The 25,201-nt window shown below is 35.9% G+C and overlaps 1 protein-coding gene across 3 annotated transcripts in view; it reads left to right on the forward strand.

Annotated features, from left to right (window-relative positions):
* The window catches only part of rnf123 (ring finger protein 123), a 276,643-nt gene that overhangs the window by 48,405 nt on the left and 203,037 nt on the right, over nt 1–25,201 (forward strand). For 2 of the 3 annotated variants that reach the window (XM_030134087.1, XM_030134086.1), the window contains exons 25-32: nt 5,678–5,761; nt 10,157–10,264; nt 10,381–10,558; nt 15,441–15,515; nt 16,860–16,947; nt 18,397–18,484; nt 18,627–18,711; nt 23,898–23,924. In XM_030134087.1, coding sequence (XP_029989947.1) covers nt 5,678–5,761; nt 10,157–10,264; nt 10,381–10,558; nt 15,441–15,515; nt 16,860–16,947; nt 18,397–18,484; nt 18,627–18,711; nt 23,898–23,924 — 733 coding nt within the window. The remainder of the gene's footprint in view (nt 1–5,677; nt 5,762–10,156; nt 10,265–10,380; nt 10,559–15,440; nt 15,516–16,859; nt 16,948–18,396; nt 18,485–18,626; nt 18,712–23,897; nt 23,925–25,201) is intronic. The other variant, XM_030134088.1, reaches the window with a different exon arrangement.

Below are 25,201 nucleotides of genomic sequence, written 5' to 3' on the forward strand. Positions count from 1 at the left end.
TGAACAAACTTGGTAGACCTGACCCCAAAGATGTTCCACAACAAATATGAAGTCATTCTGACGGTTTCTGAGAAGATTCTTGAAAAATTGTTTACAGACGTCGGACGGACGCCAACTGAGACCCTTCGGGCTGTTGGACTTCAAAGTGCTGTAACTTCAAAACAGTTGAAGGTATTGATATAATTGTTATTGGCAATGGATAGGAAGACACATATGGGCTTTCATTTGGTGCAATCACCTTTGACCTTGAAAGGTCAAACACCTGTCAATTAATGTCTTTTTATATGCCGTTATTATGGTCCTATTTTCTCATTAAATATGCATCCAGTCCTGAAAATCAGCCCAGCAACACGTTAAACAAAACCAGTCTTTACTGTGCCAACTTTCTGTATTTGAGGTTATGTTTAGTGTGACATTTTTTAGAGACAGGCAGTAACAGTGATCATCAATGGACCAAAGCTGTCACGGTCTGGTCCCTGGGCTCAGGAAAATCCCCCTAGTCTGTCAGTCTCTTATTGTTTTGGTAGATGCAGGTGTAGCCCTGCTACTGAGCAAAACATAGCTCTCAAAAGAGTCATTTTAGATCGTGAACATATTGAGAAGTGAAGCACGGTTTGGTTTAACCCATAAAGACCCAAACATCCACTGGCAACCAAAATAATTTACTGATTTCAGCTGTTTAGTACCCGTTGATCCATTAATTCTATCCATGTAAATAATTGGTGTAAAATACAGTTTGTCATCTTTTCATGGTCATCAGATATGACCCGTTTGGAAGTTCAGAGGCTTTGTAGTGAACATGGAAACACCGTCATCTTTTACAGCATTGATTCACCAGTAAAACCCATGGAGTTTGACAGATGACAGTGATTGTAGGCACCTGTTTTTACTTTGATATCTTTACTGAAGAAATCACTTTTTCTTCAGTTTTCTCTGTTTTGAAATAATAACCTTCAAGTTTAATCTGAGCTTTTATGAACATCTACTTGATCTGTGAATTAAATATAGGAAAATACATGATTTACACTGAGAAATACAAAATACAGATGATAATATTATAATAAATGGTGATAAATCACTTAAGAAAGGTTAAAAATAGAGAAAAATTCATTTGGGAACTGCCGCAAAAGTAACACTGGGTCTTTATGGGTTAATAGAAGTTGTGTTAAAGCGCATATTGGTCTGCATCATGGCTTGTGTCATCTAATAGTGCAAATTAAATTACTGAATGTAATATTCATGAACCCAGCAGGCAACACTTAAGTCAGAGCTCTAGAGGAAGCATGTTGAATAGAACAGCTCTTGTTCTTAAACCAGTATAATACCAAGACATCACATTAAATTATATTTTAATACTTGTTCTTGTTCACTGGGAGCTCAGGCCGAGTCCGATTTCAGAATAGAAGGGGACATCCTTAGAAGCTTTACTATTCAAAAATGGTTTTCACATGTTTAAAAACACATACGATAACATCTTGCGCATCTTGGGAATATGTGGTTTTGGAACAAATTCCAATGTGTTAAGACAGTACATCAAAACCATCTTACATGTGATAACGCACACAACACATGAACCCTTGGGATTACATGTAGACTAGACCACACATGACTTAGATGGGCTTCACACATTACACTTTGACAGTGTTCCATACTATATTTCATATTTAGTTAGATGTGATCACATGTGGAAAATGCAGAAAAGACATGTTTTTTCACAAGGGGTTTTAGTTATATAAGACCTTTTTCAAAGGAAGTGCTCTATTGCTGTTGTGTTGCTTTTCATTTTCCTTACAATATGGGTTATGTCACAGTGTGGGGGACAATGCAGTTATCATCAGTAAGGCTTCACTAATCCCCCTGGGCAATTGTGTTTCCCATTTGACCTATAGTAACTGCATACATGCATATGCATTACTGCGTTGGCATTGGCGCATACATCATACATATGCAGCCTGTTATGTAAATGTCTGTTGAAAATTCTATTTCACTATGTAAGTTTTTCTATGTATTCAAGGTTTTTTCACATAGCTGACCTTAATAGCATAACACTTTTCAACTAGGGTTTTATCAGACACTTTTTGACTATATACAGTCAGGTCCATTGGTATTTGGACAGTGACACAAATTTTGTAATTGTACACCACTGTAGTGTGTTTGAATTGAAACGAGGTCAGCTTTAATTTAAGGGGTTTAACAAAAATACGATATTAACCCAGGGGTGTCAAACTCATTTTAGTGCAGGGGCCACATTCAGCCCAATTTGATCTCAACTGGGCCGGACCAGTGAAATAATAACAGTGAAAAAAGTAAAATTCTATTATGATCAGGTTTACATCTACAAAGTTTCCTTAAAAATCTGAATAACATGAACAACTTGAATTGTCTTAAGAAAAACAAGTGCAATTTTAACAATATTATGATTTGGTTTATCAGTTTATCATTTACACATGTGCATTACAATCACACAAAATATGTAGTAACAGGCAGAATATTGGTAAAATTCATTTACTTTTCTTAAGACATTTCCATTTGTTCATATTTGTTCAGGTTATTCACATTTTTTGTAAAAGTATAGTTTGGTAATGTAAACATTTTCATGTAATTTAACTTTTTTTTACCCCAAAAAACAAAGAGAAAATATGGGGTTGTCATTATTTATAGGTTATTATGATAATATTTTACTGCTCTGACCCACTTTAAATCTAATTGGACTGTATATGTCTGTATGTGGAACCTGAATTAAAATGATTTTGACACCATTGACTGTTAATATCTTCAGTGTAATTTTTGCAGTTTTTCACAAATTCATCCCGCGGGCTGGATTGGACCCTTTGGTGGGCCGGATTTGGCCCCCAGGCTGTATGTTTGACACCTGTGTATTAACCCATAAAGATCCAGTGCTACTTTTGTGGAGGTTCCCAAATGAATTTTTCTTTCTTTTTAACCTTTCTGAAGCGATTTATCACCATTTATTGTAAAATTATCTTCTGTATTTTGCACTTTTTCAGTGAAAATCAGGTGTTTTCCTATATTTAATTTACTGATCATGTACTTTAATCGTCATTTTGATAATACAGTTGAGGGTTTTTATATCAGAAACAGAGAAAACTTAAGAAAAAGTGACTTTTTTAGTAAAATCTACCATTAACTGAATGTAGAAACAAGCGTCTCCAACAACTATTATTTATCAAAGTACATGGGATTTACTGATTAATCAAATTGTGGAAAATGACTGTGTTTCCATGGTAACTACAGAGCCTCTGAACGTCCAAATGGGTCATATCTGATGGCCATGAAAAGATAACAAACTGTATTTTACACCATTTATTTACATGGATTGATAGAATTAGTGGATCAACAGGTATTAAACAGTTTAGATCAGTAGATGCTTTGAGTCACCAGTGGCTGTTTGGGTCTTTATGGGTTAACTATTAAGGAATTACAACCCTTTACATTTTGTTTCTTCATTTTCTACTACAATTGTTATAAAAATGATGATTGTGCTGAATTTCCTTCCTGGAGATGCTTGTGTAAATGTAATATTCATGTTAAACCCCCTGCATTAAAGCTGAAGCTAAAGTCCACACTTCACTCATATCATTCGCTTCAACGTCAAATCCACTGCGGTGGTGCACAAATTACAAAATCTGTGTCGCTGTCAAAATATATATGGACCTGACTGTGCATGCTTCTATGATTTGTTTGTTGTGTTTCCTTTCTCATCTCCAAGTAATCTCCGCAATCTTTAGACTGAGCTTGGAGCAGAAATTGGCCTTTAAGTCAGCAAAGCCCTTTGACCTCACTGATATTGCTTTGTCCCTTTTTTAATTTAAAAACAGAAACCACAAGTGCTGGAAGTGCCACATCTGTTATTACTCTATAATGTCATGTGGTTCAGCAGCACTAGCATGGCTCGGAAATGCACTTTCTCGTGTTTTCTCGTGTATTGGTAGCTTATACTCTGCCAGTTGATTGGTCAAGCAGATTGTTGCGATGACTATTTTGAAATAGAGCTTGCTGTGCAATGTATAGATCAGTGAAATTCATTCAGCAGAGAATATTGATATTTTTATGACTGATGGTTTCACCAGGAAAATTTGTCTTTATATTATTCAGGGCTTTGTGTCTCTAGTAAAGCTATGATGACAGTTACCAATAAGAAATTTGGCACTGACTTGAAATTACATTTTCAATAACATCCTCAGCTTTTTGTCACAATGAATCATTTTTTGTACTTTATTTTTTTCCAAGTTTTTTTAATGTAAGGAACAAAACAAACATAGAAATGGTCACAGGTACATTCAGACATTTACATACTGTTTACTGTCCACAGATTCAATGAAAAAGTCCCATTTTTTCCAATACTTTACACCAGTGGTTCCCAACCTTTTTTGGCTCGTGACCCCATTTTATCATCACAAATTTCTGGCGACCCCAGACATTCAAAACGGAGCCTTTTTTTTTTTTTTTTTTTTTTTTTTTGCTAAAATTAATTTGTTTTTGATCATGTAATAGTTTACTATGCTATGTTGCAAATAAAGGTTAATTTTAGACGACATTTAGTCTATATAATGTATATTATTATGGACGGAGACAGAAAAGCCAGGTGTAGATTACTGCACAAAGTGAGAATTTGATTTTCCTTGGTCAGGATATGTACAGTCAGTCCAGCTTGGATTTACAAGGCTGACAATTAATAGTGAACAAACAAGAAGTCAAACTATGAATTATGAAAGAGCTGCAGGATTTGAAACCGACCACAATGAACATTTGAAACATAAACAGAACCACAGTGCTGCAGTTTCAGCTTCCCAGTTTGTCATGTCTTATAATAATAATAATAATAATAATAATAATAATAATAATAATGATAATACATCACGCTTACATAGCGCTTTTTTGGGCACTCAAAGACGCTTCACAAACAAACAAAACAAAAAGAACAAAGAGAACAAAGGGGCTCAAGAAAATGCATGCATTTATTATGATTGTCTCTGTCAACTCACCATATATTTTTTATTAGTAAGCTTTTTTTGTTTTTTGTTTTTTTTAATTAATTACTAGAAATTTCAGGCGACCCCATTTGAATTCCAGGCGACCCCAAGGTTGAAAAACACTGCTTTACACTCTTGTGTTGTCGTAGGCAGAGATTGACAATTTTTATCTCCAAGGAGATTGAGGGAGGATCCTTTTTTAGTCAATATTTGATGATGGCTTTTTTGACTGTGGAAGCAGTATTCTAAACAGATATACGTCACTTTTACATAATTCCTCTGGGGGAATGCTAAAAAACAAAGTAGCCAATGACATATCAAAATGAACACCAGAAACGGAATACATCAATTTGATCATATTTCCCCAAAAGCCAACATTATCAGGACAGGACTAGAATACATATCCTTGATCTGCCTCAAGTGATCCGCACTCCCTCCAGCAAGAACACTAAACTCCAAAAAAATGTGATTTTCATACAGGTGTTATAAAGAAGCGGACCAGACGTTTCCAACAAAAATCCCTCGAGGACACAATGAATCATTTTGAGAATAAAACTGGCTCTAAATCTAATTTTTTTATAAAGTGTAAAATACATAATGTACAGACAGGGCAGTTATAAGTTGTATGAATACTAATAAAAAACACTGTGCTGTACTGTTTGTGTGTGTTTCTCTCACTCCAGATGGTCGTGGTTTCAGACGACGTCCATGAATATGCTGTGGCTCTAAAGGACACAGAAGAGAAAATTGCACGATGCCCTGCAAGGGTAAGTTCAATGATATTTTGTATTCATAATTTCTCGGGGCTTCTCGAGGTGAAGTGTCTCTCTCAGTGGCACTTGAACATTAGTCATTATAGTAGACGTGTCACATGTCACTGTGGATTGTTTCTCGCCGGTGCATATGTTAATAGAATATGCTAATGGCGTACAGAAAAGTAAAGACGCTGAAAAAGAGTACAAAAAACTAAGAAGCACTTAAGAAAGTCTAAACCTCTGCCAAGGAAACTGCATCCCCCACAATAACATATTGTACCTTACCCTCCAGATGGACTAATGTCTTCTTTTGGATGAAAGGATGTCAAACAAATAGACAAACAAATGCCATTAAAATGTAACATCTAACATTTACAGTACGAATTTAACCCTTTCATTCATGGTGTCACTCAAAATACACTTAAAACCGTAATATCTGCACTAATTACTCCTAATTAGCCAGTTTGGTCTAGATATAGAATTACAAAACCAGAATTAACACATGGATTGCCTGATTAATTATGGTTAAAGTTGTGTTTTAGCTACAACCAATTGATTGTAATATACAGTTGTGGAAAAAATTCTTAGACCACCCCTTGTTTTCTTCATTTTCTTGTTCATTTTAATGCCTGGTCCAACTAAACGTACGTTTGTTTGGACAAATATAATGATAACAACGAAAATAGCTGATGAGAGTTTAATTTAAGAGCTGATATTTAGTAATTTTCCATGTTTTCTTGATAATAACCAAAATCACTGTAGTTCTCACATCAATATCTATGGCATTGTACTGACAAAAACAGTGCTTTTAGGCATTCCATGTTTTCTTTTCTGTCTGTTTTAGTCACATGATACTCACAGGAGTTCGTACTTGATTGCATAACCATTGTTTTTGATGACTTTTGATGGTCTAATTTTTTCTGCAACAATACATGATTTACACTGAAAAATACAAAACACAGATGATAATATTATAATAAATGGTGATAAACCATTCAAGAAATGTTAAATAGAAAGAAAAAAAAACATTTGGGAACTGCCACAAAAGTAGCACTGGGTCTTTATGGGTTAAGATAAGGGCACATTGGATATAGTCTCTCGTTGCCTTCATTTCCTCAGTCTCACTCATTTAACCAATCAGACAAATTTAAGTCTTTTTAGGGAGAAATAATCTCATTCAGTTTTCTAATATTTCTTGTATGAACGGGGCAGCCCTTAACAGTATCAGATCACATGACATTTTTAAAACGCTGTTTGGGGGAAATGACAGACAACATTTAAACTCAAAAAACAGTATCACAAAGTTTCATTTTAGACATGTTTTCGACACTTACCCATTATCTTATTAATTTATTCCACTACTTTTGTGAAGCTAAGACTGTGGTAAACCTATTTCAGGCATCAGATCACCTGGTCTGCATGAGTGAAGGTGTGTTTTCACAAGAGATTTGACTATTTCCAAAAATCAGACTTCAGATTTTCAGCATTTGGGCTGGATGATCCCTTTCTACAGTACTTTAGGACTAAAATAGGCATGAGTCAAGTCCACATTTAGATGAGATTGTCCTGAACGTTTTGATATAAAACACTTGACTATTGTATGTTTTGGAAGTTAAAGGGATGAATTTAAGGAAAGTATGTAAAAATCGAGAAAATGCCCGTAGACTTCCGAAGTTTAATATCTGGAAAATCAGAACTTGAGCTGTTCCCTCATTATGACATATGTTGTTTTAGAAAATCACCAACAGTGCTGAGCCCATACTTAAAGAAGCACCAGTGCAAACTTTATATTCATTGATTGTAATAATGGATTTATGCTTTCATCACTACTATTTTAGTATGTATTTATCCATAATATGAATAATATGGTGGTAACACCTCAAATACAAATAGATTTGATTAGGTTAGGTTAGGTTGGGTTAGGTTGGGTTAGGTTAGGTTAGGTTAGGTTAGGTTAGGTTAGGTTGGGATAGGTTGGGTTAGGTTGGGTTAGGTTAGGTTGGGTTGGGTTGGGTTGGGTTGAACTTTATTGATCCTTTGGGCAGAACCCTCAGGAAATTAAGGTTCCAGTAGCAGTACCACAAGAAAAATAGCAAAACAATAACTCAAAAAACAAACAAACAAACAAAAACCAGTAGTGGAACAAAACAGACAATTGCACATTAGAAAGTACTAGTAGAAACCACAAGTAGCAAAGTAATAATAAGGGAAGAAATGACAGTTTATTTTTGTGCATTATGAATTATGATTTATTATATTTATTATATTATTTATTCTATATATTATGGAATAGATAGTGTACTTTTGTTTTTGATATGTGTATTATTGTCATGAAATGGACAGAGTTTATTTTTGTTTTTTGATACGTGCACTATTACTGCTATGAAAAGGACATAGTTTACTTTAATGTGAAATGCTGCTGCAAAATGGAATGTGTATCCTTGATATGTACAGCATTTTTTTGTTTGGTGCATAGTTAGAATCTAGTGTAATATGTGAGGATTTTTGAGTTACTTAGAGAGTCTGACATAGGAATTTAGAGTAGGTGAAGGATGGAGTAAGGGGGCGGGAGATTATAAGTTAAACTTCATCCCTCTACTTTTCAAATGTTTGCCTTTCTTTTATATAATTCTTCTGTTTGATTTTAATGCAATATTTGAAATAAATAAATAAACTAACAATAATAATAACTGACACATTTTCATCATTAACATTACGCATTATACTACTCGTAAAATAATAGCACGACTAACAGGATATACAGGATGTAAGTACACGTTAACTGTATCTGCACCTATATTTTTTGTGCAGTAGTTTTGCACTGGCATCTTGAAGCCTGCGTCTCACAAATAATTGCAAATACTTTCCAAATCAGTTTCTCTTGATTAAATAAAAAAGCAACTACTCATATCAGTTCCTGCAGTTAAAGATTCACACTACTTTATTGGCTATTTTCACCCAATTATCTGAAATCTTTTGCTAGTTTATTTTCATCCTGGACTTTAAGAAGGTGTTGATGATGTGCGAGTAAGTACTAAGTAGTAAGCTGAACTTACTGTCTTATTATTTGTATTTTTTTTTTTTCCCCTGGTGCTCAGTTGAAGGTAATTGGCTTTGCTTCAGTCAACACAACTGTCAGCCCTGTTATGATAGCTTGTCTCATTATAGTGTTGCATCGTGCAGTGCACAAGTGTCACCAGCACACATAACAGTGAAGTAACTAGATGAGTTAGTTCAGTTTAGTGTCGAAGTTCAAGATAAACACAGAGACAAATGAAACGGTGCGAAGTAAATAAAACTGAGCTGCTTAACTTTGTCTAAAGTTGAATGCAAAGTAAAAAAGAACTGCATGGAGACTAAGATTTTGAGTGGGATTTATCATTATTCAATCATGGCGGCCATGGCTCAGGTGGTAGAGCGGGTTGTCCAATAACTGAGGGGTTGGGGGTTCAAATCCCGCTCTATCCTAGTCAGTCTGTTGTGTCCTTTGGCAAGACAGTTCACCCTCCTTGCCTCCAGTGCCACTCACACAGGTGTATGAATGCGTATGAATGTTTGGTGGTGGTCAGAGGGGCCGTAGGCGCAAAATGGCAGCCATGCTTCTGTCAGTCTGCCACAGGGCAACTGTGGCTACAAATGTAGTTTACCACCACCAGAGGGAGAATGTGAGAGCGAATGAATAATGGCTCAATAATGTAAAGTACTTTGGGTGTCTAGAAAAGCGCTACATAAAATCCAATCCATTATTATTATTATTATTATTATTATTTTATAGCTTTGTTTGGTGCCTTTTTTTTTTTATTCAAGTTTTTATTTGATTTTGTCGTGGAGAATGTACATGTTTTACATTCACATGCACGTATAAGATTTTACAATGTTGTTTTACTATATTTATTTTCTTTTCAGAAAAGAACAGAACAATCTATCTGTACATTTATTTTCCTGTGTATATCTCCAGCACCTTAACTTCTTGGTTTCTTATCCCTTTCTTTCTTGGTTCCTCATTTTGATGTAAGGATATTGTTGAGATTGTCTGCTCTTCCAGAAAACTGTAACCTCTGGTGATGAGAGAGTTATTTTGATTTATGTCATATTAATTTAGACAGAATCATTGTTACTCTAACTTGCATATTTATGATTTACTTAATAGAACCTTTAACCTTCTAAGGGTGTTTTTTATTAAGGCAGGCGAGTTACGTGAGGACATTTCTCTTGTTGTTTATAGAAGCATCTGTTCCTCCATATTTTTCTGCATCCTCTCCTGCCAGACTTCAATGACACAGAAACTTTGTAATGGTGTCAGTCATGCTGAATAACCAGTGTCACCCACTGACATGATGTGGAAAGCTCCCCCCCCGTGAATGAGACTGTGATAACAAGACTGCACACTGTGTCCTTTTCCTTCAGAGACCAGACATCCTGGAGGAGCTCCAGAAAAGCCAGAAGGTTTTTGCCGAAAAGCTGAACCATCTCAGCAGGAGACTGGCTTGGATTAATGCCACCATCTATTCCAAGGTGATCTATCTCTTGTATTTTCTGTGCACACAGTGTTTGGGTTGTTAAGTCGCGTCAGTTATTATCTGCTGTTTTTGCTTTTCTACACGTTGTTGTTTGTCTCTTTTTGACTCCAGGAGAAGATGTTGGATGTGTACTGGCTGCTATGTGTGTGTATCCGGACCATTGAACACGCTGACAACACCGGGTCCTTGTTTGCCTTCGCGCCAGAGTTCTACCTCAATGTAGCCATGAACGCATACAGCGCCCTTAAGAACTACTTCAGTCCAGCAAACAGCATGGAGGAACTACCAGGTACGACCACAACTGAAATACGGTAATCTACACAGAGTGTCAGTTTAACTCTTAGAGAGTTGAATTTAACTCTGTTTCAGACAACTTTTGATCCCACTCAAAATTAGAGTAAAATTTACTCTGTGGCCACTGTCAAATTTTCAGAGTTAATTCTACTCAATTCAGTGTCAAAATTAACAAAGAAATGTGTAAAAATATTTAACAATGTGGAGTTTTCACACTGTTAGGAGTAATATGATTACACTGTATAGAGCTATTTGTTACTCCAAATTTAGTTTAAAAGTGACTCTATAATGTTTTGATATTTATTTCTCTGCAGTGTTATTTTTTTCATCAGTTTGCGCCTTATGCTAATAATGAATCAGTGTAAAATTGCAGGGGTTCCCAAGGTGGGGGTCATAAAGGTAAAAGTTTGCTCTATGTGTTTCAATTATCCTAGGAAATGCTTTTCCTTTGAAAGAGCTAAGCCAGTGTTTTTCAACCTTGGGGTCGGGACCCCATGTGGGGTCGCCTGGAATTCAAATGGGGTTGCCTGAAATTTCTAGTAATTGATAAAAAAAACAAAAAAAAAAAAAAAAATGTACTAATAAAAAATATATGGTGAGTTGAGAGAGACAGTCCCAATCCATAAAAGACATGACAAACTCTGAAGCTGAAACTGCAGCACTGTGGTTCTGTTTATCTGTCAAATGTTCATTGTGGTCAGTTTCAGATGCTGCAGCTCTTTCATAATTCATAGTTTGAGTTCTTGTTTGTTCAGTATTAATTGTCAGCCTTGTAAATCCAAGCTGGACTGACTGTACATATCCTGACCAAAGAAAATAAAATTCTTACTTTGTGCAGTAATCTACACTTGGCTTTTCTGCCTCTGTTCATAATAATATACATTATATAGACTAAATGTCCTCTAAAATTAACATTTATTTGCAACATACTATAGCAAACTATTACATGATCAAAAGCAAATTAAATTTAGCAAAAAAAAAAATCAGTTTTAAATGTCTGGGCTTGCCATAAATTTGTGCTGTTAAAATGGGGTCACGAGCCAAAAAAGGTTGGAAAGCGCTGAGCTAAGTCCTCCCTGCTTGTAAATACACTCACAGCTTCACAGCGACAGTCAGGTTCGGCATTGTTCTGCCTACTGGTTTGACTAATGGCGTCACATTAATAAAAAAATAAGCGTAAAAAGGCCAATAAACGTAAAACAGACACATTAACGTAAATAAACATGAACACAAACCCCCCTTGAACCCCTGCGCATAAAATAGAACACAATGTGTAAAATGTCCAGTACCCACAATGCAATGTGGCAGACTGGCACTAATCATCACTCTGTGGAGTTGAATTTTACACTGCGTTTGTGCAGAATTTTACACTGACTTAACTCTACTGTTAGAGCTGGTTTACTCTCCATAGAGCTATAATTACCCTATCTAGGTTAAATTAGCTTGACTCTGAAATATTGACACTGCATTGTTTTACTGTGTACTTGTGTAAAGGGTAAGCAAATAAAATGTTTTGTATCAGGGTCACCATTTGTAATTAAAGTACATTTAATCTGTATTGATTTATGCAGCGTATATCGTACGACTGGTATTCAAATGGACAATCAACACATTTTTCAGACCACAGTAATCAGCGTGACATTGATTTTCCGATCTACATCTGAAGAATACACGATCTTGCAATCTGAAGTAATTGCTCAAAATAGGGTTTTATGTTTCGACATGTTTCCCGGGTAATCTATTCACTGAATTGGCTGTCCACACCAAGAATGATAACTAGAAACATGACCACAAGCGTTCACACTAATGAACAATGGTTTTCTGTTTTGTGTTTACCAAGCATGTCTCCATCTGTTTTGCAGTGGCACAATGAATATTCATGACCTGATACTGCCTAAATCTATACTACACACACGAGGGTGGATTAGTAATACGGTCGTGAACATATTCTATAAAGTAAACTTTATGTGAAATACATGGCATCTCCTTTTATATATGATACTAACGATGCTTCAACCCACATGTATATGGTGCAGCTGCTTTCATATTGTTATTATGCATGTTCTTATTGATGCAAATAAGATTAATCAGTGTTAAACAGTACCAATATGATTTCAGTGTATTTTAACTTTTTCTCAAAGTCAGAGTCAGCTTTATTGTCAGTTTTCTCAGATGTACACATCACATACAAAAAACTGAAATTACAAAACTCTAAGACCCCACGGTGAGCATAGTAGAGAAAAGAGTAAAAAAAAGGAGAAAAAAATAAAAGAAAAAAATAAAATCTATCTATCTATCTATCTATCTATCTATCTATCTATCTATCTATCTATCTATCTATCTATCTATCTATCTATCTATCTATCTATCCATCCATCCATCCATCCATCCATCCATCCATCCATCCATCCATCCATCCATCCATCCATCCATCCATCCATCCATCCATCCATCCATCCATCCATCCATCCATCCATCCATCCATCTATGTATAACTATAAAATATGAATGTAAACAGCAGGGGGCTGATGAGACAGTAAATAAACAACAAGTGGTTCCAGGCACAACAAACCCCGCCCCTTGCACATGTTGTAACTTATTTTGGCATCGATCCAACTGATGTCATCACGTCTATGCATGTGCTGATGTCAGCATATCAATTGCCTCAATATATGTGGCAAATTTGAAGTAAATTGAAACAACATTGATGTTTTTGTAAACATTTGAAATTTTGCCCATTATAAGTAAATGGGGAAAAAAAAGATTTAAAAAATTCATTAAAAATTTGCACTTTGATCTACTTTTCCCAACATGGAATGACATCTATTCTGGGTCACTGGCAATCTATAAACCCAATTTGGTATGAATTCAACCAATAGTTTTGCTGCTAGAATGTTAACAAAGAAAGAAACAAACAATACCCCTTGCCTCCACTTTGGGGGGCAGGGTAATAAATGTGCAACACTACAGTGACAGATAAGTTATTGAGTTAAAGGGACAATGACACTACAGTCTCACAAAACAAAACAAAAAAAATCCAAAAACACCATTCTGATTGGGAAAGGGATGCCGCGGCATCTGTTGCAGTGTTAGTCTTGTTCATCAAATTGCTGTAAAAGTGTTCCGAACAATATTGATCATCATTGCTGTTGTCCTAGTTGTGGTGTGGACTCATCCATGTAGGTCAGGATGAGTTAAAAAAAAATGAAACTGTATATTTAGAGTTAAAGCTGCAGTTCTTGATAGTTTTTTTTAGCGTTACTAGACAAAGATTCCATTATTTTCTTTTACCGTATTCTTATTCAAGTAGTCTGAGAGGACATGAGATTTCTGGATTTATTACTTTCTTGTGTTTTTCGGCTGTAGAAAGTCTATTCTGATGCAGATTTTTGTCTAATAATACATGTTTTCAGGCAGGTAGGGAGGCTGATTATGTGACTAACAGATGCAATTACACTAATTACTTATACAACCTGGAATCCGTTCTGTGGCTCTACTTTGTGTCTCAGCACGGAAGTTTGGAAAAGTGAAGACACTTTTCTGTAACGGCATGAAACGATGTTAGGTTCATCTCTACTTTATTTATTCATTTGTTTAGCATATTTTGAGTTGGAGAAGAAATTAAAAAAATATTTGCAAATTCTGTGATTTCAGCTCCTGCAGCTCACGTATCGTTATCAGTTTTGGTGTGGGCAGTTGTTAAAGGATTGAATTGTTACAACTGTTTTACAAAAATATTATAGGTAGACTGATATGGGTTTTTCTAAGGCCGATGACTCAAATTGGCAAAATCAAGTGACCCTGCTCCTCTTCACCTTCACATGTGTCTGCTGCGGTGTTACTGTGAGGCGTTCAAAAACACTCAGTAAATTACGGTGTTTGCCATAAATGAATATTGAACATTCAAAAATACATAAATACATAACGTGGGATGCTTGTTAATGCACAACAAGGTTATAATAGTTTTTGACTTTTCATTATAGTTTAGTTTTATGTAGTTTTTACTTTTTTTTCTCTAATGCAGTTAGTTTTAATTTGTTTTCAGAGCAGGTTCACTAGTTTTTATTAGTTTTCATTTTTTTCTAAAGGCTTCGTTTTAGTTTAGTTTTAGTATTAATTTTAGGTTTTTTTATATCTTTTCTCGTCTTCTCCGTCATATTCAAATAAATCCCAGACAGGGCTCTGCTCCTTTCTCCCAACTTTAGTCTTCATGTTTCCAGGTAGAGTGGGGACCAGAAGACGACTGGAAGCCACAAGTGACGACAAGTGACGGACCGTGAAGCACCGTACGATGGTGCTAGCTAAAATTGCTAGAGCGAAATAAATTGCTTTTGTATCAATCCGACGTTGACAAAGACGAAAACGAAGGGAATTTTATCCATCATTTTTATATGTTTAAGTTAGTTTTATAAGCACACAATACAGTTTCAGTTAGTCATGGTTTTTTTCTTGTAATTATAGTTTTTATTTATTTCAGTTAACGAAAATGTTTTTTCAATTCTAGTTTTCGTCATTTCGTTAGTTTTCGTTAATGATAATATCCTTGACGCACAAATGACAACAATATTTTGTAGAATTGTCATGTGACCCACAGGTAGTTACAGAGCCCCCCCCTTCACTGGTCTTTTTTACTGTACCGAAAATGTATCGAACCAAAGACCCCTGTACCGAAAACGTACCAAACCGAAATTCTTCTGTACCGTTACAGCCGTAATAAGCAGACGCACAAATTCCACCAATGCTTGTATCTTGTTCGGTAAAGTAGAACCCAGGCTGACATGCTGCTGTCAGGTGAAGGTCATCATGCTCTGCGTCGTTTCTGCATGTAAGCGAAACAGTGCTTGTTATAACCCAAGTCGTGTTTTATGTGCCCTCAGGCTACGAAGAAAACCTGGCACAACTAGCTGCTATCCTCGCTAAGCACTTTGCGGATCCACGTATAGTTGGGACAGGTAAGCTCCTACAGAACACATCCACTCCTTTGTGTTTACAGTATTCGTCGCCAATATGTGTGTATGTTTAGAGCGCAGTAGCTTCCTCCTTCCTCCCCTTTAGGCCTGTGTCTCACTTCTGTGTCGCTGATATTTACATAAATCATCCACAGCCTTCCAGCTTTCGATCATTTTTCTGTTGATCTTTTTACTTTCTGGCTTCCGGCTCTGTTTCATTATTTGGATTTGTCTTCATTTCCCCTCCTCCCATGTGGTTGGAGCTGTCTTTTCTTTCTTCTCACTTGTCTCTCTGTCTGTTTTCCGAGTTGTCAATATTGTAACACTCAATCTCAACGCTGTTTTCAATTAGCCTGCGTGCCCTGTACTTTATATTCCATCCAGTTCTATTATGTGTCGCATTAGTTTAGAGGTAGTATGAATGAGCATTCTGCAGTGCTGGTATTTTTTCCTCTTCTTTAGCATATTCCCCTGGAGTTTTAACTCATTTGACTTTAAAATACAGTAATTAACATAACATTAACATCCCCTATACATTTTTTTTGTCAACCTTGGATCCTTGATACAGTATATGCGTACCTTATCTATGTTAATGTAAGAGATAACAATAAATTAAACTTAACATAGAGCGGCTGACCTTTATTTGTTTCTGCTTAAGTTACGATTCAAAGTTTGTGTATATGCATTTGAATGTGTGTTTATCTTTATCTACTCTACCTTCTTCCTGTCTGTTCATTCTACCAGTACTCCGTAGGCTGTGTCAGGTTTTTGCAAACTACTTTCCAAAAAGTTTTGACTCCATTTATCACGATCAGACTAGAGCAATCTGTCACATTCTTATCACAAAGTCTGGTCTGGAAGATGCACGCAGGCTTTTTAGTAAAAGTCTAATGTACCAAAATGCCAAAGGGACATAAACAAACACACATAAAGAGGACATAAACAAACTCATACACACAAAAAAAAGCAGCTTTCAGGAAAAACTCCTTTGCTGCTCTTGCATATACTATTAGGAATTTAGATGTTGGCTGATACTTTTTAGCACAAAACAAGTAATTCCATATTTTTATGAAGACATGCGAACACACACACATCCTCAGATATGTTTTTTTTTTTTTGTCCAATTGATGTCACAGTGAAGGGTTTATCCTCTTTAACATTTACACCGTGATATTTCTGTCACATCTACCGTTTTATGTCTGGTGCTTTTGAAAACCTCCAAGATCGTATTTTTAATCCTACAGGATGAAGACTTGTGGGCGGATAGGTGGAACTTTATCACACCTCGACTAATGTGCTAATGTGTTGTCGTCACTTAAATACGTATCTCTGCCCTCACCCTTGTAGATATTAAAGACTCTTTGATGCAGGCACTGGCCAGCTATGTCTGCTACCCACAATCCCTCAGGGCAGTGGAGAGGATTCCAGAGGAACAGTGAGTGCTTGGTGCTTTGCTCTGTTATATCACTGATTAGTCAGTCTGTCGTTTTGTTTTATTTAGTTGAATAAATGTACTTTTACTGTTTGAGTTTTCCCTCCTTCATTGTAAAAAATAAATAAATAACTTAAATCAGAAATAAAATCTTAACCCTTAGGGGTCCACGGTCACGGTCCTGTGACTCAATCACATGACATTTTCAACACGTCATAGCATCGAAAGTCGGTCACGTAGAGCACTGGGGATAATTGCATTTGAAAGTGCGGACTTGAAACACTCTCCCACTTTTTATTTAAATTTGGTACAGCAAATACAACTGGAGATATGATGGTTTGAACTCAGAGCAAACAAACGTGAATAAAGTATGAAAATGAGGTGGGGCAGGTGTTAGAATTCTTACCATATCTTCGTCATTTTTTTTTTTATTTTTCAAAACGGAAAAAACTGGTTGAATCTGCAGATTCTAATCCACAGATTGCATTAGCATCGCAGGTGAGGGTGAGGATGACCCCCACCTGAACTGGGTATGGAAACCAGGAGGACGGGGGGTGGGTGTGTGGGGGAAAACCGGAGAAAACGCCTATGTAAAGATATGCTTTTATGTCAGATATTTGATTATAGTTTTAATTTATTGCAATTTTGATTTTATATACCTAATATTTGGAACCAATATTCACTTTAAAAGTCTTTTAATAAGCATCTTTGTGTTATTTATGCAATAAATTATTTACATTTTTCAAATCAGATTTTGTATTTTTTATGTGTTTTTTGGCCTTTTGTGTTGATATAGTGGGTTAAAGTGAAAAAATAATAGACAGATGAGATAGATGAAGTTGTGTTGAAAAAAAACAAACGATACCAAACATGGGTATAGTAAACATTTCTTTATATAGTATATAAAGGCAAAATCAAAAGTACTCAAAAATGGCCAAAATAGGCTCAGACCCCTAAGGGTTAATGGAGCTGCCACAGATAACGTGCATAGAAACAGCTCCTGTCTTTCATCTGGTTTGGTCTAATTCTGGCTCTATTTACTAATATCACATCAGATCAGTTACCTTTTTCGGTAATGCAGTCAACACTATCAGACACCGTGTTTACATGATACTCAGGACCAGATGACTCAAATTTTTATGGACTTTGCCTTGAATCCATTTTTAGGCTGTCCCATCCACTGAACTGTTTTGTTAGGTTTTTGTTGCAGTAAACCTGCAGTGGCTGAGACAGGAAGGAGAAGGATGTTAAGGAAAATTTGACAAAAAAAAGCCCAAGGGAGTACTAAGGAAATTCAGCTCCACTGAAAATAGACATTTCAGACAAACAGATTTTAGCGAATGTTCAATCCTCACTACAGTTTCTCATGAATCCACACCGTTCTGATGCCAAACAACTAGTCGTTTACAATAAATTCATAAGCAGAACTTGATGTACATTTGTTTGTTTTAGACGTGTTGCCATGATGAGGAATCTGTTGGCTCCGTATGAACAGAGACCCTGGGCTCAGACCAACTGGATACTGGTCAGACTTTGGAGGGTGAGCAGTCAGTCCCACATGCTTTTTTTCTTTTGGCTCATTTTGTACATATCTCAACTATGCATATACGTTTGTAGCCGCAGCCAGGTTTTGGCACCGATCGTCTTATAAACAGATGTCCTTGTCGATGTTTGTTTTTCAGGGTTGCGGTTTTGGCTACAGATACACCCGCCTGCCTCACCTTTTGAAAACCAAACCTGAGGATGCCAACCTCCCCAGTCTGCAGAGTAGGTGGTCTCTCTCTCTCTCTCTCTCTCTCTCTGTTTGTCTCCATCTGTTTTGTTGTTGCTGTCTCTGTATCTTTTTTTGGCTGTGTTGTTTTGCTACCGAAATGTTTTTTTTTTTTTTTTGTGTCTCTCTGTCATTCTGTTGTGTGGCCAAACTGCTTGTCGGCATGAATGTGTACCAGTGTAATTATATTAGCCCTCTGGTGGATTAACTACAATCCAGGATGTCTTGTGCATTTTGTGACACTGGGATCATTTCCAGTCAGCAGTCCCTGAAAATATTAGGCCAAAATAAATAAATCAATGATCTTCGCCGTTTTTGTCCTTGCTCCTCCTCACTACCTTTCTCAGTCCATCTCATTTTTCTTACATTTTCTTGTCTTCTATAAATTCTGTGTTTCGGCAGCAGGGGTTTGCAGGCCAAGTGAGTACGCCTATGTATCAGGCAAGATTTGTTGCCGTCCTCCATCAGTCTGACTGCTTGTCGATGCAAGGGCTATTTTTACTCAGCAGGTTTGATTTACTATATGTGTTTTTAGAAACGCAAGTGTGTTCATGTGTTAGCGCCGATGAAGATTGGAAGTGACGTCGAAGGTTGGCGCACATGTTTTTGCAGAATTAAAGAGGAGAAGACTGAGGGGATGTATGATTAAACAGTAAACATGAGGAAATAGAAGCTTAGAACATATGCTGTCACACACTTTCTCAGTGGTAGTGATGTACAAGGCACCAAGGTTATTATCGTTAACAAAAACTAACGAAATGACGAAAACTAGAATTGAAAAAACATTTTCGTTAACTGAAATAAATAAAAACTATAATTAAAAGAAAAAAACGATAACTAACTGAAACTGTATTGTGTGCTCACAAAACTAACTAAAACGTATAAAAATTATGGATAAAATTCCCATAGTTTTGATCTTTGTCAATGTCGAACTGATACGAAATCGATTTATTTCGCTCGGGCAATTTTAGCTGGCGGCCCTATACGGTACTTGATGGTCGATCACTTGTGGTTTCCAGTCGTCTTCTGGTCCCCACTCTACCTGGAAACATGGAGACTAAAGTTGGGAGAAAGCAGCAGAGTCCTGTCTGGGATTTATTTGAATACGACAGCGAAGAAGATAAAATATGTAAGAAAACTAAAACTAAGCATTTAGAAAAACACGAAAACTAATAAAAACTAGCAAACCTGCTCTAAAAACGAATTAAAACTAACTGAATTAGAGAAAAAGAAGTCAAAACTGAATAAAACTAAACTATAATGAAAAATCCATAACTATTATAACCTTGCAAGGCACACAATAATCTTCTCCCTCCTTATATCCAGGAGATGTTTGAATGTAGGAAAAGTCAGCACAGCCTCAGAGGAACCAGCATTTAAAAAAAAAAAAAGCTAAGGTAAGAACAAATAAAAAAAGTAAATGCATTTCTGTTAGAGGGGTTAATCTTTGGAATGGCCTGGAAGAGCAATTAAAACAGTCTAAAACAACTAAAACTTTTAAAAAGATGTAAAAATTAACTATTATGCAAAAATATAGATCTCAGGATTGACTAAAGAAAATACTTGTTTTAAAAGACTAGGATCAACATTGGTAGTTGAGATAAGGACATGATTTACCTGAATTAAATTAAGTATGTATTCTCTTCTGTTGTATATTTAGCAATAATTACATTATTTTTTTGTGTTTGTTTTCATGTGGAAACATTGTGTTAATTGTAAATAGGGTTCGGCAAAATAAGTCTGAACTTCAGCCTAAACCCTTTCGGTCACATTGTATATGGAACAATGGATATGTTGTTTTTGTTTGTTGTTTAAAGTAATTAACGACCGATTAAACCACTGCCACTACTACTACTTCAGTCACTTCCCTAAGCTTCGTTTGCATAAATTCATTAAAATTCACAGACCAGGTTGAATATCAGATAGCACTAATTGTTTTCAAAGCAAAGAATAATCAGTTACTAGGTAATGTTCAAAAAGTTTTCACTGAACAAAGGAAAGTCATAATCTAAGGGGGTCGTTCATTTCAACACTGATACAGTACACACAAGGGAACATTTTTGCATTTCTGTGTACAGAGTGAAGCTATGGAACAGCTTGAGTGCAGAGCTCAAAGGATGTTTAAACATGAAGCAGTTTAAAAAGGAATACGGAAATAATGCAGGTATTTGATTTTCGCCGGAGATCTATTGGTTTCCTGTGTTTTTCAGTAGGTGTATGTATATATGCATGTGTATGTGTAAGGTATTTATATATGTGTGCATATATAATTAATAAATAATAGGGAAGGGGGGTAGGGGTATGAAGAAATAAGTGTTTTTTTTCTTCCCACTCCTTTTCAAATATATAGAGACTCTATTTGTTGCTTTTCTCTTTGTGTTATGTTCCTGTTTTCTTTTTGATTGATTGAAGTATTTGAGTTGAGAAATTACTAACAACGAGACAAATAGTCTGTATCACTGCAAAAATGTGAAATGAAAGCACACCCGTCAGCCTCAGTTTTTCATGTGTATGCACAGATTGATGCTGATAATGAAATGGGAGCAGTGTGGATTGTTGAGCCTGGTTACTTTTAGCACACTAGGTAATTGCCCTTAGTGGGAAAATTCTGATTAGATGATACAGTGATTACAGCGACAGTGAAATTATTGAAGCACCGCATCTTTTTTTACACCAGAGTTGTTTGAGAAAGCAGGAGACGGTGTAACATACCAACCGTTCAATAAACACAATCATGCTAAAATGCTCATTTTTTCATTTGTGTAGTTTTGAATATGAAGCCGAAACACATTTGTGTTATGAAGAACGTGACTAGAGTTTAGTTTTGCAAAAATATGTAAATCATATTATATTTGTTCATAATAATATAAAGCCAGAAACCAAATTATTTAATAATAAGTATCAGTCATATTATAGTATATAGTATAGATATGCTTAGACTAGGAACGTTATTATTGTTATTAATTATATAAGGAGAAGAGGAGGGAGTTTATAAGTTGTACTTCTCACTCCTTTTCGAATATGTATTATAGGTATTATATTTAAATGTTTTGTTTATTTATTTTCTTCTGCTTTGACATTCATATTTGAAATAAATACATCAATCAGTCAAAAAGTAGGCTGTGGTTTTAGCCTCTCACCTGTCACATGACCTATAGGGGCATCCGGAGATTTGGAGAAATGTGGCATAAATCAGATCCGGTTAGATTTCTGTTTCACTATATTTAGTGCGCAAAAACGAGGACCTATTTGGCTGTATATTTCACTAAAACTTTACTTTTAGCCTTGCTGTGGACATTTATACTTGAACATTTCATTATATAGAGCATATCATTAGTAACATAAATCACAATATATCAAACGCAAAATTTCATTTTTATGCTGATGATACAGTCATGTACACTTCTGCTTCCACTCCTGTCCAAGCCCTTACCCAGCTACAACTTGCTTTTAATACTGTCCAACAAAATTTTCATGACTTAAGACTGGTCTTAAATGCAGATAAAACAAAAGTCATGATGTTTTCAAACTCAAGGTCCAAACTGTCAAACCTGCCTTCACTGATCACTACCCAGGGAACACAGATAGAACTTGTCCCGACCTATAAATATTTAGGCATTTTAATGGACAGCTCCCTTTCTTTCTCTGCGCACATCCAGCAGCTTGTTAGAAAACTAAAACTAAAACTTGGCTTCTTCTTTCGAATTAAATCATGTCTGTCTTTTGAATCAAGAAGGAGACTGGTCTCAGCTACATTTCTGTCTGTGTTGGACTATGGTGATGTCTTGTACATATACAATATATACAGCACATGTTGACAATATAGCATCATTGTTTACAGAGCCATGGGTATACACATTAAAAGAGTTTTTCAAGCTGTAAATCACTTTCACACACTGTCCTCACTGAACCAAACATGTACATGGGGTCATGTCAATCAAACTTTATTGAAATAACTGCAACACCTATTTTTTATTGTATTTTTTCCCCCCATCCTCTAGTCATTGAGTTAAACTAAGCTGATCTAGAATCTACATCAGGGGTGTCAAACTCATTTTAAGGCAGGGGCCACATTCAGCCAAATTTGATCTGAAGTGGGCCGGACCAGTGAAATAATAACATAATAATATATAAATAATGTTAACTCCAAACTTTGCTCTATGTTTTAGGGCGAAAAAAGTAAAATTATTAGACGGTAATGTTTACATCTATCAACTATTCTTTAAAACAATGTGAATAACATGAACAAACTGAAATTTCTTAAGAAAACTAAGTGTAATTTTAACAATATTCTGCCTCAGTTTATCATTTACACTTGTAAATTACAACTTACAGATCACAGTGCATCTACAAATACACAAATCACTTATTAACAGGCAGAATATTGGTAAACTTACTCTTCAGACATTTCAAAATCTTCATATTTGTCCAGGTTATTTGTGTTTTCATGAAATGATAGTTTGTTTTAGTGAAACTACAGTAAAATTACATGAAAAGTTAACATTTACAAAGATAAAAGTTTGGAGTTGTGAGTATTTACAGGTTATTATGATAGTATTTTACTGATCTGACCCACTTGAGATTAAATTGGTCTGTATGTGGAACCTGAACTAAAATGATTAATATCTTCAGTGAAATTTTTGCAATTAGCAAATTCATCCTAGGTGCCAGACTGGACACTTTGGGGGGCTGAATTTGGCTCCTGGGCCACATGTTTGAGACCTCTGATCTAGACTGAATGCATTCTATATAATTATTGATTTTTTTTTTACCTCCACCAAGGAGGTTATGTTTTCATCGGGGTTTGTTTGTTTGTCTGTCTGTTAGCAGGATAACTCAAAAAGTTATGGATGGATTTTGATGAAATTTTCAGGAAATGTTGATACTGGCACAAGAAACAAATGATTAAATTTTGGTGGTGGTGGTGGTGAGGGGTGGGTCTAATCTAGTTTCTAATTGTGACATAATTTACATATTCACCGTATTTTCCTAAACACTGTTGTGTTTCATTTATATGATTTGTTTAATAAGCATGCACTGCCATGACTTTGTCCTGATTATTTGAAGCATTTTGATTTCTTCTTGATTTCCCTCCCTCCTACTAATTGCTTCCATTCTGCTGTCTGTCCTCTCTTGCATGATAATTGACCATGATTCGCCTTTTCATTTGCATGCGTTTCAGGGGATCTATCAATTGCTAGTTTCCAAAGTAAGTTCTTTTTCACCAACCCCTTTTTTTTTTTTTTTTTTTTTTTTTTTTTTGCTCATTTGATTTATCCTCCTGGCATTCTGAAATAACAGCCACCTCCTTTGTGAATAGCACTTAATATGTAGTTATACTTGAAGCTCCCCAGTGTAATTAAGTAGTCAGCAGATAGAGTGCAGTTGTACATTGAGCATTCCCTGTGATAATGTCATTTTTACCCTTCTAGTGATTGTCATGATTCAAAACCCATTTAGGTTTTCCCTCAACTGCCATCCATTTTTGCTTGTCTTTCTGTAAACCAGGCTATTTGCACACTCCTCTGGTCATAATTTGTATGATTGTGTGATATTCTACTGCTAATGTCAATAATCACGAATACAAGGGCAGACCTCTTTGCCATTGTACAGACAAAAAACATATGCTGACAGGGAAAATGAGTATCGTCCTCTGACCTCCTGATGGTGCCGTGGCCTCTGCGTTTGCATTTTTAGGATAATGAACACTTGCTGGTACTTTAATCCTTAAAGCAGATGGAGTCATTTTATCCTTCTGGGATTCAGCGAAGGCCGAGGGCAGAAAGGAGAGAGGCCTGCAACAAGGAGGAGCGAGATTATTAGACTTAATGAACACTCGTCTCCTCAGTGTTCACATCACACATCCCAGTGGAGGCTGAAGCACTGTAGAGCATTGCCTCACCTTTTCCATACCCTTCTAATTGTCTTTTTCCTTCTCATTGGCTTTCATCACATCTTTTCCCCCAATACTTATTTCCATTCCCGTTTTGTCCTCTCCATTGTCCCTTTATCTCCCTTGTTTTCCTTGTCCTCCTCTATCTCCTCTCCCTTTCCTGTATCATCCTTTTTTCCTTATTTTTCCTTTTCACCTTTTGTTTTGTTTGATGTCTTAGAAATAATTTGTTTCAAGGCCTGACATGATTTTCGTTCTTGTCTGGCTTTCTAGTTTTTGCTTGAACTGCCATTGTGCCCCTACCTTATCTCTCCCTCTCTTTTCTCAGCTTTCAGTCGTCTTTGTTGTTGGCTTAATTTAAGTTTTGCGCAGACCGCATTGGGATTGTACTTTTTTTTTTTTTTTTAGCTGATACCTAGGTGTGCCTGAAATGTTGATGAAAGACTGTATTGTATACAAGCTGTTAGAATTGTGACAGTTTTTTTGAGCTCAGTGTCCGTTATTCTTAAGAGTAGAACCTGTTATAGAACTCACTGTGACAGCTCTCCTCTTCGACTGTCCTTTTGCAAAGCTTTATTTACATCTCTTAAATC

Source organism: Sphaeramia orbicularis, chromosome 5, assembly GCF_902148855.1.
Source record: "Sphaeramia orbicularis chromosome 5, fSphaOr1.1, whole genome shotgun sequence".
In the NCBI taxonomy this organism is placed as follows: Eukaryota; Metazoa; Chordata; class Actinopteri; order Kurtiformes; family Apogonidae; genus Sphaeramia; species Sphaeramia orbicularis.